At 41.6% G+C, this 17,069-nt stretch overlaps 1 protein-coding gene across 2 annotated transcripts in view; it reads right to left on the reverse strand.

The window, feature by feature from the left end:
• The window catches only part of SGPL1 (sphingosine-1-phosphate lyase 1), a 52,889-nt gene that overhangs the window by 6,120 nt on the left and 29,700 nt on the right, over nt 1–17,069 (reverse strand). For both annotated transcript variants that reach the window (XM_050959476.1, XM_050959475.1), the window contains exons 5-11: nt 14,692–14,771; nt 12,524–12,652; nt 5,731–5,819; nt 4,038–4,143; nt 3,310–3,408; nt 2,021–2,170; nt 652–890 (exon numbers count right to left, since the gene is read on the reverse strand). In XM_050959476.1, coding sequence (XP_050815433.1) covers nt 652–890; nt 2,021–2,170; nt 3,310–3,408; nt 4,038–4,143; nt 5,731–5,819; nt 12,524–12,652; nt 14,692–14,771 — 892 coding nt within the window. The remainder of the gene's footprint in view (nt 1–651; nt 891–2,020; nt 2,171–3,309; nt 3,409–4,037; nt 4,144–5,730; nt 5,820–12,523; nt 12,653–14,691; nt 14,772–17,069) is intronic.

Genomic DNA, 17,069 nt, shown 5'->3' on the forward strand with positions numbered 1-17,069 from the left:
AATGCCTGTGCTTGCTGCTCATCGCTCTGCCAAAAGCAACAGAACAAATCCTATGGTAGCAACAAAACTGTCTAGAATTACATGGCTGCTGCTGTTGCAGCTAACCCCTCAGGAAAGCTATGAGACCAACAATCAAAAGCACTCAGACAAATAGAGGCTGCGAAGAGAGTGGGGTAGCAAAGAGCACAAGCCCTTTGGGGTCAAAAAGCACCAAGATTGTCTTCAGAGAGAACAGCTGCTCCTTCTTTCAACCAGTGGAGTGGAAAGTTTCACATTTCATAACCCATTAGCTAGTGGCTGATACAAAAGACAATGCCCCCAAAGCAAGGTTCAGGGACAGCAGTTTGGTAGAAATTCCTACACCTTTTCCCCTCCTCCCACCCCAAACTGTAAGTTGCAGGAAAGGGCTGTGTTTGAACCAAGGCATTATTGCTAACTTTGCTATCAGAGACCTGGTCCCCTCCTCACCCTCATCCTTTGCATGAACTTATCGGTGTTTGGATAAGCCCACACCATATCGAGTAACACTGGACTTTGGGCTCTAGCTTCTTCAGTCTGGGAGTAGGAGCTAAAGAACTTTGGGAGGGGTTCTATGTTCAAATTCCAGAAAGGGTCGAGAGGAATGACAAAAAATAAAGCCAAAAAATATACCCTGATTCAATGAACCGTGCAGTACTAATGATCTTCTTAGTAGCCTCAACATAACCGTCTTCTCCCATGTACATCATGGTTGCCCAGCAAGCTGCAATGATGCCACCAGGCCTGGAGCCAGCAATGGTGGGGGAGGCATAGATGCCCCCTTGCCAGTCAGGTGCAACAAAGAATTGATAGTGCCTGTATTTCTTGTCACTGTACAATATCACTGAAGAGCCTTTTGGGGCATAGCCATACTGCAAGAGACACACGACAGGCAGAGTATGTATGAGCATGTACACAGGTAAAAGACTACAGATAAATGCAAGCTCACATTAGATAAACACTGGCATCCACATTCCCACCCTTTCTCATGTCCTGAAGTTTCCAAATATAGAAATAGTTCATTTTAACACCTCCCCTTCCCCTGCCTTTCCTGGATATCAATGCTACTTTATGGTACAGTGGTGCACCAGAAAAATTTTGACAAGCTATGGCAGAGATCCAATCACTCAGGCTACCTGGGGAGAAATGCCAAAGCATAGCAGGAAGGAATCAACTTATTCTCTGAACCATGATTTTATATCTTCCTCTTATTTAGTACACAGCTATAGTATTATGGGGTCATAAAATTGTCCATTCTCGTTCTACCTGTTGAATTTACAAGATATGAGAAGATAAATATAGAAAAATATATTAAGTACAAGTACTCGATGGACAAAGAAGAGTTTCAGAGGACAAAGAAGAGTTTAAATCCAGCTTCAACACAAAGTACACAGAATAATGAGATACTGCATAAAACAGAATTTCCTCTCTTTATCTTCATTGATGGTTTCTTTGTGTGTTAAGGAACAGGGCTAAAAAGGGGACTAAACAACACTTACTGTACCCATCATGAAGCACATCTTTTCTGAACTGCAGCAGTGAATCTGAGATGTTCTTACCTGCTTTGGAATTTGGGCCCATAAGAAAAACGGGACGTTTAAATAGATACTGTTGCAATACAGTATGATTGGACCACACCCAGGCAGAAAAATGTTACTCCAGATGCCTGAAATCAACCCCTAACGCCAGCAAGGTGCTCATGCACGTGCATTGGTTCCCTGGCAGTTCCCACAGCCACACACAATTTTATTCCTGTTGTATTTCTGCCACATCCTCCTCTTAGCTCAACTGTAGTGGAATGCAATGGAAGTAATACAAAGTGCTTTAGGAATGCTAAAAACAGGGTTGACATCAGAACTCTTCCTTGGATGTCCATTATGGCAGGCCTGGCTACTCCACTTTTAAACAGTAACTGTCTCCTATAATTTCCTACAGAAAGTGGATCTGGTGCAAGCAATACCACTGAATTAGATAGACGCCCCCAACTGCTTCCCCTTCTCACCTTGTGGGTATCTGCAGAAATGCTAGTCACACCTTCCACACGGAAGTCAAATGGATGCTGTAGCGGAAATCCTGCCTTCTCCATGAAAGCAATGAGGAAACCACCCAGACAGGCATCCACATGGAAGGGGATTCTATACTTCAGTGCCAGCTAAACACAGACAAGAGGTTCTCAAGCAAAACCAAAGAGATAAATTTAATAGCGTTCTTGGGACAGTTGAGTTAATTTGGTATTTCACATTTGAGACAGTGTTTGGACTCTCCAGAACAGTCCAGAAAGCATTACTACATCAATTCTCAAGTAGTAGAGCACTTGGTGGGGGGGTCCAGAAGATCTGGCTGACCATATGATGTTGTTTCTCTTGCTTCTAGATTTAAAAATCCATTATGAGACTGCTAAAAATGTATTACATGTCCTGTTATTGACACAGGAATGTAATGTGACTTGAATGGGAGGTGGTGTCCACGATACACTATTAAGGCATGGTCCACATTAAAAAAAACAAAGTTAGAGTCCCCCTGATTTGTAACACTAAAAATAAAGTGCAATATAAATCAAAAATGTATCTAATATTCTCTCCTCCCACCACTCAGCTATGAGCCCACTTAAAGGTATTTCTAAACCCTTTGATTTCCCTCCCCCAGTGGTTTTCTAATCATATTTATTTAAATAAAACTGTTTCTCCTCCACCCCAACTAATCCTCCTGCTGCTCTCCCCACACTTGGTCCTGCAGTGAAGAAGTCTAGTGCCAAACAACTGTGAAATAGCCTATGACAATAAAGCATCTTCAGCAACAGAAGAAGGAAGATACAAGAGACTGGCAGTGTATTCCATTTTTGAAGACAGAAGCATGCATTTAAAATTTGCCGTTTTGCAAGAATCCTCATCAGCATGACATATCACTGTCTGAAACAGCTCAAGTTTTAAACAACATTGACTAGCCAGTTTTACAACAATGGTCAGTTGTCATTTCAAATACTTAAATCCTACACTCTTCGGGCAAGTTGTAAATGAATATGTAATAAATTACACTAAAACCTGACAATCTGATACTCTCCACCCCGCCCCAAACTGCTTCCCAACCTCATCACTGTTGATTAGCAGCTGATCTGCTTCAAAACAGTTGCCATATTTCCCACTAGCTTGTTGCTCCTTCTACCAGATTCATTCAGCAGTGTCACAATTCTGCATTTACATCCTTTTCTACAAAGGAAACACTTGCCCAGGATACTCAAGTCTTATTTAACCCCTCTTCCCTTCCAACCCCACATTTCAAGGGGCACTCTACCTTTGCCACCTCCGCAATTGGGTCCATAACTCCATGGGGAAACTGGGGAGCTGAACAGGCCAGCATAGCAGTGTTCTTTGAAATTGCCCTTCTCATTGCCTGAAGGTTTAAAGAGAGAAGATAATCACACACCAGTTTCCAATTTCCACCCTTCCAAAAAAATGAAGCTACTAGATTAAGATAAACCAAAACACAAGAGCCTATGAACAGTGTATATAGGAAGAGCTTTGTGCACAGGCTGTAGATGGGGTGTTCATTTCTGCTTTCTGTAAGAACTCTCACTACAGTAGTCTGTATACTGTCACTTCCATTTCATAGCTGTTGCAATGAAGTAGCGCACTCAGCACTTCAATTACAGACGTAGGAGACCAATTAAGTCCATTAACCCAGCCCCTGCAAGTTCAAGATTATATCCCAGGTTCTCTAATATTTTGTCTGAAACCCAATTGAAAGTGCTTCTGCAGTGCCTAGACACAAGGAGTATATTCAATTCTAAATTAAGGTGCTAGGTCAAAGAAACAGTTTAAATCTAAATTGTTTACAGCATACCCAGTGTAGAATGCAACAACAATTATTTCTGCTGCAGTTTTATTTGCTGTTCCGGTTAAGCACTGTTCATCACCACCATCTCTATCGGCCCATCCCCAAGAGGCAGAACACTGCTATTTCAGGAACACTGCTGAAAGCTTTCCGAAGAAGAGGTGTCTAGTGCTGTCTAAGAGCAATACCTGAACATCCACTTGCATGGTCTTGGTCAACGGTATGTGCACAATCTTCAGTTCAAAATAATGAGCTGCTTTATCGAATGCTGCATGAACACTCAATGGAACCAGTCTGAAAAGAAGGAAAGGCAATACTTCAACCAAGGAATGTTAAGGTTGAATTTGAATACCTATCCAGGTGCAAGCCAAAATTCATACAGCAGGCATTTTTATACCTTATCCCTTGCAGGCAGGATACTCAGCCTATTGGCATGATTTAAAAAACAACAACCACCAGGAAATGCAGGCCAAAGATTATTTTGGGCACACAGGCCCTGTGCTTTTCTAACTAAAATATACAATGTTCCACCATTCACTTCAAACTTTAAAGGGATAGTTAGAGAAAACTGCTTCAAAAAAACTATTTCTCTTTTTATTGACTTGTATGAAGTAAATACAAAACTCATAATTCTCCAGCTCTTTATTTTAAAGTTCTCTTATCTCTTCCAAAATGAAGTCCTGTTTATAAAAAGTGTTGAAAATTGTGCAATGTCACTGAGGTTTGCTCTGCAGGATCACATCAAAATACAAACACGTGGGGATGCAAGTACACCAAAGGAAAGTAACATGCAATCTATAGTAAGTCCAATAGATGGCAGTGACTGAAGGCTCAAAAAGATTAACCAAAGATTAATTAACGTGGATTCATGATGCTTCACAGTTGTTTAGCAATCTGCAACAATGTTAGGAAGAGAGCTCCTTCCTTCAGGCTTAGAAATTTGGAATAAGACAAAAGAACACTATTCTTATCTCTATTATAATATTTCCTCCACAAGCAATTTACCAAAGAAACGCTTACTGTTGCTTCATGAGCTTTAAAAGAGAGTATGAAGAAGAAATCACTGGAGCCTGATGATGTAGTGCTCAATACAATAGTCTTTCAAATTCCAGCTCAAAACTCCAACACCCTTTAAACTCTGCTCCAGAGAGGTCCAAAGCTGAAATGGTCTGGGTTTTGTTGGTGAGCATTTAGGTACTGGCAAAGCTTTTGGGGGTTGAAAGTGGAGATGCTTCTCACCTATCTCTAATTTTAGATTCAAGTGTGTCAATGCCCCCAAACATATATACTCAAATTCAAATTTGAAGTGATGAATCATGAGCAATGCTGTTCATGTTAACGTCACCTCAGACTGTTGAAAGCTTGATGTACTATTTTGCATTATTTCTTTCAGTTTCGGTTTTTGTCCTAGGTTTGGCCCTCAAAGTTAACAGATGAATGGAGGGGGACGTAAGAGATTAAGGCCACGTCCAGACTAGGAATTAAAATCGATTTTAGATACGCAACTTCAGCTACGAGAATAACGTAGCTGAAGTCGAATTTCTAAAATCGAGGTACTCACCAGTCTGGACGGCGCGGCATCGATGTCCGCGGCTCTCCGCGTCGATTCCGGAACTCCGTTCGGATTGATGGAGTTCCGGAATCGATGTAAGCGCGCTCGGGGATCGATACACCGCGTCCAGACTAGACGCGATATATCGATCCCCGAGCAATCGATTTTAACCCGCCGATGCTGCGGGTTAGTCTGGACGAGGGCTGAGAGTGAAGAGTGAAGCATATCACCTGCCCCAAGCCAGGGCTGGGAGGTGATCATTTTTCAGGAACAATAAAATCAGACAAATCATTGAAAAAAAAAAACAAGCCATGGAGGTAGCTACATACATTTCTGGGTGCTTGATTCCTCTCTCGTAGGCTAGATCCCTGTAGGCTTTACAGGCCATCAAAATGCTCTCAGTCCCACCAGAGGTCATCTATTTTGAACAGAAGAAACAAATGAAACAAAGTACATTTGCAGAAATGGGGGTGGGAGGGGAAGGGAGGAGTTGAGAGGTTAACATGCCAATGATCTGAGTGAGGTTTCAGGCCAGAGCGTCATAAGAAAGGCTCAGTTCTACAAGTGAACTGGAAACCAAAGAAAAGATTAAAGTAGCTTTCTAGTGCTTGAGGACCATGACAACACAAAATGTGTATCTAAAACACAAGTTGTCTTCATTCTGAAGACAGGTGGCAGAATAGGTCACTCATTCACAAGTTGGTAGAGATGGTTTTACCACAAATGAAACTACAAAGAGCAATAAGGCACCTGAGTGGTGCTTTCTTCGATCACAATACAACAACAACCCTACAGACTTCTGGTCTTCATAGCACTGCACACCAATGTCACAAAGAGCTTTTTAGAGTGTTTCAGTTATTTACAAAGGAGAAAGAGAGGTGATCACATGGGGAAAAAGTGTTTAATACAGACAAGTAATTGTTGTGTAACCACAGCCACCTATATAGTTAATTCTGCCTCCATTAACTTTGGAGCATAGAGGCATAAGTATGAGAGAGAAAAAGCATAGACAAAGCTTTAAAGAGAACATTCCAGGGTGCTCTTGTGGGAAAAACCAACCATTTAATTTTCATATTAGTCATCTTAGACTGTAAGCTATTATTTGCTGACCGCCTGGTGCATACAAAGGTCACTGCTATCCTGGGTCAGGGGTGGCCTAAAGGTTCCAGTTAACTGGGCTAAGGTGAAGGGGGGATTCAATTTGCCTTCGAAGATCTTTATTTTTGGATCATCAGCCCTGCTTACCAATCCAAGCACCACTAATGGAAGGTAAATCAGAAAAAAAGGTAACAGTCAATGTTTTCATGCCTTAAGATGTATTGCTGGTCTGCTACAAAACCCCAAAAAGCAACATCTGCAAAACTAAGTGGAAGTGCGAATGTTTGACAGTGACTAAACACATACAGATATCACGAATAAAGGTCACAAACAAAAAAAATCCCCCTGTATTTATTCCTGCTGCTCTTCGTGCCAAGCAGCAACAGCTGCTTCAGGCAGTATCCACACCAGGGATCTGAAGACAAAATGTGCTCTTCATAATTTGCAAAAGCAGCAACCGAAAGGCTTGAGGTAATACAGCTTCAAATTGGGAGGGGGAAACCGCTGTGTTTATTGTTAAGCAAGCAGGTGGTGGCAGGAATATTATAAACATGCTGTTTCATAAGCCACGTCAGCCATTCCCAAATTCTTCTGAAAGCCCCTTAGCCCATTTTTTTTTTTATTTGGGGGGGGGCGGAGGGAAGGACGGGGGACTGCTGACACATTTGGAGACCTCCCTACTTAAACGTAGTATTATACTAACAGAATTGTTCCTCTTTATTATTAGTTGGTTGTATTTCAATGAACATGACTTATTTATTGAAACACCTACATTCTGCTACTTATTTACCACAATCTTCCATTTATATTATTAGGTGCTAAGTGGTTTACACTACCAGGTCCTGGTGCTTCGTTGAGGAACTCCCAATCTTGCTTCAGCCTCTCCTTCACCTTTGGCACAACACCACCACTGACAAACTGAGCAGATACCTATTTGCTGTGAAGTTTAGCTTGTTGCACCCAGCATGCCAGGCCGCAGAGTCCTTAAGATTTCTGTCAGCATAGCTATAGTCAGATATGGATGTTAAAGGTTTTCTATGATCCTAACTGACATGGCTATACCAGCAGAAGCCCTAGTGTTGATGCAGATATATCAGTGAGAATGTCCTTTTGCCAATAAATCTTATTTTGTTTGGGGAACCGTTATAAACTATATCAGCAAAAACACTCTTTTGCTGGTATAAGCTGTGCCTCCACTAGGCGGATATGCCAGTATATAGCTATACTGGCAGACTGTTTCTTGTGTACACAAGACCTGAATCATGTCATAGGATCTCTCTTCCTCTACTGTCTGCGGTGAGCTTGGCAACTGGCCAGTGCAGGGTGATTCAGCACCAGCTCACAGCCTTCTTAGATATTTCTCTCTGCTTCCTCCAAAGGAAAGTCAACAGTAACAGAAGTTGTCCAATATGAAAGGATTAAAATCAGACACTGCTTTTGTGTTTTTCCTTCCCTAGTACTCTAGTTTCAGAAACCAGTGCAGAAAAGCACATGCAAAAAAATCAAGAACAGAGGTGTGTTTTGGGAAATGGAGGATAAGAAAGAACAGAATCCTTCCACCTTTTCTAAAATGTGTCATTTGTTTCCTTATGAATTCCCTCAGAACTTCAAAGTACCTCTTTATACATCTGAAGTTAGCGTTTAAAAGTGAAAATTGGTTAAACATCATGAGTTAGATTCTATCTTTGTCTCATTCTCAAGGGAAGAAAAGCTTATGGGTCCTTACAAGTTACTATGACCCACCACCCTAAACATATGCCTCTTCCATTTACTTCTGCATTAAAAAGAAGAAACCCACCTGACCACTATCTTAAGGCCTTTCGCAGAATTGAGGATTCCAGAGTTTAATTGTTGACTAGGAAATAAAATCTTTAGAGATGGGAGACAAAGCTGACAAAAAATCCTCAAGGTTTTCCAGGTTGTACTAGCCCCATGAATGATATCAACAAATTGTAGTTTGTTGCTGGGGAAGCATGTACACCAAAATCCAGCGCACAGCTATTCCATGGTGGCAGCATCATACAAGGCCGCTACAAGCCAACCTCCTGTCCATCCCACTACTTACGCCTCACAAGGTGATCCAGTCTCATCATTGGTAGATAAAACCCCACAGAACCGTAAAAGGGCAAGTCTTAGATAGGTTCACAAGAATGGTGCTCACATTTCACTTTTAAAAGCCGATTTCCAGTGTGAAGCTAGCTACCTGACAAAAGTTCAAAGTACTGGAATTTGGAGAGAATGGTAGAACGAACAAACATGCCAAGTTTTAGAGAAGATACAGGGGTGACTCATTTTCTTTCCTCTTTCTGCCTCATGTACATACTTTACGCAAATAACTTAAAGACACAGGCAAAGCTTTAAAGGGAAAAAACACCAGGACTTTATGGTAGCAAAAACGTGCACACAGAAGTCAGCAAAAGAGCTCCGGGTTGACTGCTTCTCTCCAGCTGAGGACAGGGTGGGCACGTGGAGAAACATGAATGGAGAGGGTTTGGTTTTGTTTTTTTACAAGTGTTCCACTCTCCTCAATGACACTGCACTCAAACCAAGTGTTAGTCTTTAAAATGTCATGGATTTTGCTGACCAACGGGGGACGGGGGGGAGAGGGAGGAAGGAAATTCATTAACTGAAGTTACATGGAAAAACCCCTCTTCACTGGAATTACAGGGGAAATCCATAAACATTCTCAGAAGGACTTCTACAAAAAGAGAAAGCTTGCCATTGAGAATCCAACCCAGTATCATAGGAGAAAGAAATCCCTAGACTATGCAGTGAACATTACATGATTCAGAACTGATTGTAAGCCTCCATCTGGAGTGTCTTGTTACTGCCCCCTAAAATTAAGGGCCGCAAAAAAGAGAACTGATTAAGAAAAAACTGGAAACATGTTTTCCTGTTAGAAAAGACTAGCCTGAAATATTTCCAGAAAGATGAGCATCATCTTAAAAAGTAATTCAGGGGGGGAAAAGGTGAGTTGAAAACTACAAAGGATTAGCAATAGTAGTATTTAAACATCAGGGGAACAGTTTTAGGAATGTGTCCAGAATGAAGGCAACTCCCATAAATAATGAAAGTTGTGCATCTAATTTAACATTCGCTACACTGATAATTTACTCAATTTTGTTTTTACACTTGTCCAAAGCATCAGTATCATTGAAAGTGCTGCAAGTAGTCATACATGATTAGAACTGGATTTCTCTCAGGATTTCTTATTTCTTAGAGTAACAACGAAATCAATTTGACCACAGTGGAAAGCAGTTACAGAAATAAAAACTTTTTCCTATATATTCCCCGGCCACTGAATTTTTACTATGTTTATCCAACATGCTCCACCTGAGGGGGCATCACTGAAATTGTATTAGCAGTCCCAATTCCCAACTTCTGATTAGTAACAACAGTGGTCACCTCATCCAGAGCAAAAGAAACCAGACAGTAATGTCTCCAGACATGGCCAGACTATATGTCTCAAAAACAGCAATTATGGCCAACAATTTCAGGAGCAAATGTATATTTTAAACTACAAGACTGTAGGTAGAATAAAAGTTAATCAGAGACTTTATACATTAAAAAGGGACAACAACTTTCAGACTACTCAAGTTTGTTTAAAAAAAAAAATAATCACAGAAGTAGATTCAAGCACAACAGCTGTTGATGGTCTGCCTCATTTTGTTGCCTCAGACCCCGCCTCAAATATTTCTCTTTTAAAGTTTGAAAGAGCCACACAGAGGGAAAGCTGACTGCCCCATACAAGGTCAGTAGTGTCAAATACATGAAGAAACAACGTGAAGGCACAGATAAAAATGCTTTTTCCTGGCCCTTCAGAGACAGTGATTTTAGGTGTTAATCTGAACAACAGAAGGTGGGGGGAAAACATGCAAGTCTGAAAAGTCTTCGAAGAAATATTCCTTTAACTGGTTGGCACAACTCTCTGGAATGACTATTTGAGCCATCAGAAATCTTGATGAAATATTTAGGTACAAAACCTTACCTAGAAGTTACTGTTCTGAAATTATGACCCACTTCTGACCCTTTGAGACAGTCTGTCACACTATGTGCTCAAAACAACATCTGGCCTCCACATCACCTCTCCGGGGCCTTCCTTTAGCTCTGTGACACTTCCCGAGGATCGTGAGGCACCAAGGGGTCCCTTAGTCACAAACTGCTAGTTCCATTTTTGAAATCTGCTGTTTCAAAAGCACCTGTCTTGTACATTGGGGGAACTCAATACCTGCAAGGCTAGTTTCAGAAAGTTAATTACAGGGTGAGGTCAATTTTATTAGTTACTGGCTAACCCCTTCAACTCTTCCACTGGCCTTGCATATTGGGTAACTGTCCAACGAGGCAGTATGTAATTTCCACACCAAATTTAACACTTCCCTGAGTGCTCTGCTTAGGCTTCTGCTTGAACCTCAGCAGGGCTTATGTCTTATACCCCAATTTGCAGAGCTTCAGGGCACGCTGCAAGGCCCATTTAATTACTCAGGCTTTAGTGAAGAGGGAAGGACATGTGCTGGTATTTTAATTAGGGGGTATTTGAGGGGCTTAATGTCATTTTTATAATTTATTTTCTAGTTACAAAGAGAGAAGCATCTGGTGTACCTTATATGTGACTTGTATTTTCATTTACATAATAGCATTTAGACCAAAAGCTAGACACTTCTTAAAGCTATCATGAACAATTAAAAAACAAAACAAAAACCTAACCATTTTAGGTGTTGACATTTTGTGAGTGAAGTTCTCCAAATGCGAGAGAAGTTTGCAAAATTCTGCTAAGTACATGACAACTATTAAATTAGAGACCAATTAAAACCACAACTGTAGAGGGACATTGGTGTGATCCAAGCTACCCTCCTGAACATTTAGTCAATGTTCTATGCAACTACAAGTCAGTATTGATAAGAGGTGGGGGGTACATGTCTTTCAGACACAAAGATTAAAAAAAAAAAAGAACACCTTCAACTGGCCATATAGTATACCAGCACAGTCACCAGCAGCAATTGTGTGGCAGGTTCTAACAAATTAATTTATGATTTGCCACCAGTACCTTGCCCACAATAGAATAAGTTCTCTACAACTTACAAACACCGCCAACTTCTTACTTGTATTGCAGTAGTGCCAAGAGACGTCAATTATTGACTAGATGCCACTGTGCTCGGCACTGCACAAACACAAATGAATAAATAAACAAACAAAACAAACAAACAGTCCCTGCCCTGAGAAGCTTACAATCTAACTTTGAGACAAGAGGAGCGTAAGAAAATATGTGTTGTATTTTTATGGAAAGGATCCATTTGTTAATACAACAAAAAGTGTGAATGTTTAGAAAGTATGAAATGAGGGACATGGACTAAAACTTGTTTTGCAAGCAACTAATTCAGTCAATGCTTTCGAATTGTTAATTTCAGTGCCTGTGAGCTTCAAAACCATGCAAGCTAACTTGTTCAGACAGCTTACAAGTTGGGACAAGGACAATATGTACCACACCCTGTTGATCAAAGCTATTTAATACCCTCGACTGCTTCTTAGTGGTCTCCAAGCCAACCAGCCGGAATTGTTTGCAATCCTAGTTTTGGCCTGCTGATAGATTTCTAGATTAGAGCAAAATTAAAGAAAACCTACCCGCCCTCAAACACACCACCCCAAGCCAGTTACATTTTAGAGTCGGTTGTGTCCCTTCCCCCATCTAAGGCCTGGTCTACGCTTACAATGTTTTGCCAGTATAGCAATGTCAGAAGACATATGCCCATTAAGACAGTTATGTGGCTATGCCAGAGTAACTTCCCTCTTTCCGGGAACTGGTATAAAACTGTACTGATGAAAGAATTTGCTGATATAGCTACACTGGAAAAGCCTCCTAATGGAGACTCAGTTTATACTGGCAGAATTCTTTTTAGTGTAGAAAAAGCCTAACACGATATACAGGAATAATCTTAGCACAGCTAGTAGAAAAGGAAGTGTGCAGAGTCAAATTAGGAAAGTTCATATGTTTAAGGGGTGCTCTGATTTAGCTTCTAGATTACTTACTACTCCACAGGAATTAGGTCCCCCATTGAAGAGTGTGCAGGCCATCCTCACCACTTCCGCTTCCATCTTCCTCAGGCCTGGGAATACATCTGGATGAAGGGGATTACTCCATGCAAACTCCTCATAAACCTTCAGAAAGAAAGGAGCAAGTCTGTCTTACACCGATATATTGCAGAACAAGATCTGGGTTATTGTTTAACAAGTTCTGCAACGGGAATAATCAAAGGTGGCAATACAGACAGCATTACAAGTGAGCTAATTCAATGAGCTGTTTTCAGCCACAGTAGCAAGGAGCATCAGCAGCAGCAAGTCTTAGGCAACCCAAAGCAGTGTTGTGCAGACTTTAGATGTAGTAGGAGTTTCTACAAGTAACTGAAGCTACAGATGTGATGGAGACACTCACACGGTCTACCCACTGTGGTTAACTCCAGAATTGCCCTAGGGCACATCTGGCCTGTGGTATGATTATGCAACAATGACATGAGGAATGGCCTATTTCAGTAACAAATGTTGTTTAAATAAGTTATAAAGGTGCAAATACACCTGTTCTCAGCTTACCCCTATTTAAAGAAAACAAATGGCTGCTTTACAAGATGAACTTATACAAGTACCAGCTTTTATTCTTTAAAAAAAAAAAACGAGCAACTAAAATTCTCATTAGTACAAGAAATAGTTGATACATTTGTTTGAATAATTAACTTTAGAACGAGATCTACAACAGTAACAGACAAGTTTGTGGCCACAGGAGAATTCTGGAGTAACTATAGGCAGATGGTTCAGCTGGGAAAACAAACTCTTAGAAGCAGTAAGACCAGGGCCGGCCCCAGGTCACAGAGCGCCAAGCGTGTGCTTGGGGTAGCACACCACGGGGGGGGCGCTCTGCCGGTTGTCGGGAGGGCGGCAGGCGGCTCCGGTGGACCTCCCACAGGCGCGCCTACGGAGCGTCCGCTGGTCCCACGGCTCCAGTGGAGCATCCGCAGGCACGCCTGCGGGAAATTCACCGGAGCCACGGGACCACCGGACCCCCCGCAGGGAAGCCTGCAGGAGGTCCACCGGAGCTGTGGGACCAGTGAGCGGCAGAGCGCCTCCCGCGGCGTGCCGCCGTGCTTGGGGCGGCGAAACTGCTAGAGCCGGCCCTGAGTGAGACTGTCCACCTGATATGCATCAAAAGTGTTCTCAAAAGCTACCACTTAATACCAAAGTATTTTGCAGCCATAGCTTTACATGACAAGCAAAAGCTACTGCAGACCTGATTCTGCTGTCCACTCGCCAGAACCAATTCTACTGAAGTCAGTGACAGCATGATCAGCCAAAATACAGAACAAGTGTCCACCTATCTAGAACCAAAGAATTTAGCAAGATTTCCTGAAGAAAAGCTGTGATGGGGTTTATACATTCAAGCACCTGAAAGCAAGGAAAATTAACAGGAAATAGGAATCAAACACTGGGTTAAGTATCCAAATGGAGCTCATTTCATTTACTAAAAAGGCTACCTCCAGAAGAGGGCTGACTAAGGGAAGGACGTTCTTTCTTCCTGGGAGAATAATTTCTGACCTAGGCAACTAAACAGGTCTTTGGGCGGTTTAGAACTCTTTCAATCTTCCCAAGGAGAGAAGTTCCTGGCTATGACACAACAGGAACTTGGATGAAGCAAGCCAGCCTTCTGATTTTACTACCATCTGAATATTGCCTGCATTATACAGTTTGTTACAAGTGTTCATTTGCCTTGGCTGCACGGCCCAGCTCAACAGGCTGTCCCAGTCAGAATGTCCACAGAAGCCTAGTCCTGGAATAGGTAGCTGCAGGCCAGATTCAAGGTGCAGTCAGCCAGTGTCAGTTTACCCATTCCCTTGTAATTTGTTACTTGCTTTATCATTCCAAATGTTTTACCCAATCTGTTCTTGAATATCTACAGTGACAGTCCTTTGACAGCCACAGCCTTTGGATATCTATTCCATGACACACGTTTCGCTATGACTCTCCTTCCTTCAGCCATATCTATCCCAATCTTTTCCTTTAGCTTCAGACCAATGTTCTTTGTTCTACCATCTTCCAAGACAAGATAAATAGGAATTATAAATAGGGAATGAAGGTGTTTATGGATATTCATCCCACAAATGTATGTGTGTGAATCACACATAAATTATACCTCTTGAACACTTATTTACCTTCACTAGCAGGTGAGTGAGTTTCTCTTCCCCGCTGTATACTGTCCCAGAGACTTTCCCATCCTCCCAATGTACTTTACCTGAAAAATAAGAAGCATGAACACCATATGTTTGCATAAGCAGCCATCCTGATATGAAAGCTACCCAAAAGTGCACAAAATAGCATCTATCCTAGTAGCAATGCATATAACAAGTGTGATCCTCTCAGTTACTGATAAGCACTAACAATTCCCTCCATACTACCATTAAAATAGCTCAGAATTACATAAGGAAACTCAACTTTTTAAAATCATGGCAAAGAAAGTAACTTAACTGTAGTATCTGAGGGTATGTCTACACTACCCACCAATCCGGAGGGTAGCGATCGATCTATTGGGGATCGATTTATTATGTGTAGTGCAGACGCGATAAATCGATCCCCGATCACTCTCCCATCGACTGCTGAACTCCAGCTCAGCGAGAGGTGGAAGCAAAGTTGATGGGGGAGCGGCAGCCGTCAATCCCGTGCCACGAGGACATGAAGTAAGTGATTCTAAGTTGATCTAAGATACACAACTACAGCTATGAGAATAGCATAGCTGAAGCTGACGTATCTTAGATCGATCCCCACCCCTAGTGTAGACCAGGCCTGACTGACTAGCAACTTCTAAGAATCGGCAAGCCCTATGTATGATTGTCTATTACTGGCTCATAATGTAAAAGGGCTTTGAAAAAAAAGCTGTGGTTAGTATGTTACTTCCAGACTATACTTGGGTAGAAGCATTCAGAATGTAAAATGCTAAACCCTTCCTCCAGCTTATTTCCTGCTTCCCTGGCATCAGGATGATTAGAACAAACAACATTTCATAGCAGTACATTAGAAGCCATAAGTGTTCCGTCACATTTTACTGAATGCAATGGCTATAAAATATGCAATAGTTGAGCAATGTGCAACTACAACAGAGTATTTGTAGTAAATGTAAACAACTTTGCAATAATTCCCATTCAAGTTCCAAAAACTTGTCCACACTGCTGGATTCTATTCACTGAAGGTGGTAACTACACCAAAAGAACATTCAGCAATGTTACAAGATACTTGAAAAACAGTTCAAACCAATCTGTACTGCTAAAATATGCAATGCAAACTCCAGCAACTTTTTTCACCTAAAAATGCATGCAAATTACTGCAACTTCCGAACATAGCAGGTACGTCTGGCAGTACTAGGGCTGCGCCCTTACCAATAAGCACCTCCACATGTTATCCAGCATCCAACTGGGTAACCCTCTATCACTAAAACAAAGCTGTAACGCAAATACACCATTTCAGGGAATGTTTTCAATAGGATTCGGTTCCCCACTTTACCCGATACCATCTTCCTTTTAAAACCCTAAAAAAAAAAAAAAAGTTCCTCTTCCACTTGGAAGGGATAACTTTCATAACTCAGCGAGTGTCAACTTCACTTGCATACACAGGACTCAGGACCAAGGCTCCCCCCCAAAAAGCTTTTGGAGAAAAGAGAAGTAAATAATAAAGGTAAAAACAGACTGGGGTGGGGGGAGAACTGTAGTAGTAGGATTTTATGTTTGTATTAATATAATTTAGAATGAAGGATAAAGAAGAATAATGTAGCATGTATTAAATGTACTGGTGTATGATTTGATCATATTCAAAAAGGGTGGCTGGCAGGATAACAGGAAGGAAAGCCTAATGGACCATTGGTAGAGCTATATCAGCCAGAATCTGTGTCTGGACTGATTTCAAGGCAGTGACAGACCTTTGAGGGTCACCAATTTGTTGTAGGTTTAGCATTTTGAAATAAGTAAAAGAATGCCATGATTGTTTTTCTTCTGCATTGCAATTTGATGTTCCTGTTCAAAATGTTCTGTGTAAATTAATTCTGTTTTGTGTGTGAATGAGGAATGTTTGTGTTAAGAGATAAGTGTGAAGGCCATCGCTGAACCAGATGTATGAGGGAGGAATCAGAGACAGATGCAAGGGCGCCAGGAGGCTGCAACACACCTCTATTGAAATGTCAGAGGAGGGCAGATTGACAACTCTAAAGATGAGACAGGCACCTATCAATGGGAAAGAGATAGCTGTGATAAAGAATGAGAAGGACAATTTAGGAAAACAAGCACTTGTCAAACAACAATTGATTACAGCATGATGGAGCAAAACTCATTGGCCCCAGTGAAGGAAAATCACTATATAAACAGGGTGCCTTGCCATGAAACTTTAGGTTTGTCCTGCCAAGACTTCCCAGGAGCATCATGTCATGACCAACGGAACCTGGCTCCTCCCTACTGGCGATCAACCTAGCTGGCCACTAGGTTGATCGGACTGGTAACTAAAACATCAACTGGCAGGACAGTGTGCGTATGTGACTGAAAATCTTATG

This window comes from Gopherus flavomarginatus, chromosome 6 (assembly GCF_025201925.1).
Source record: "Gopherus flavomarginatus isolate rGopFla2 chromosome 6, rGopFla2.mat.asm, whole genome shotgun sequence".
NCBI lineage: Eukaryota > Metazoa > Chordata > Testudines > Testudinidae > Gopherus > Gopherus flavomarginatus.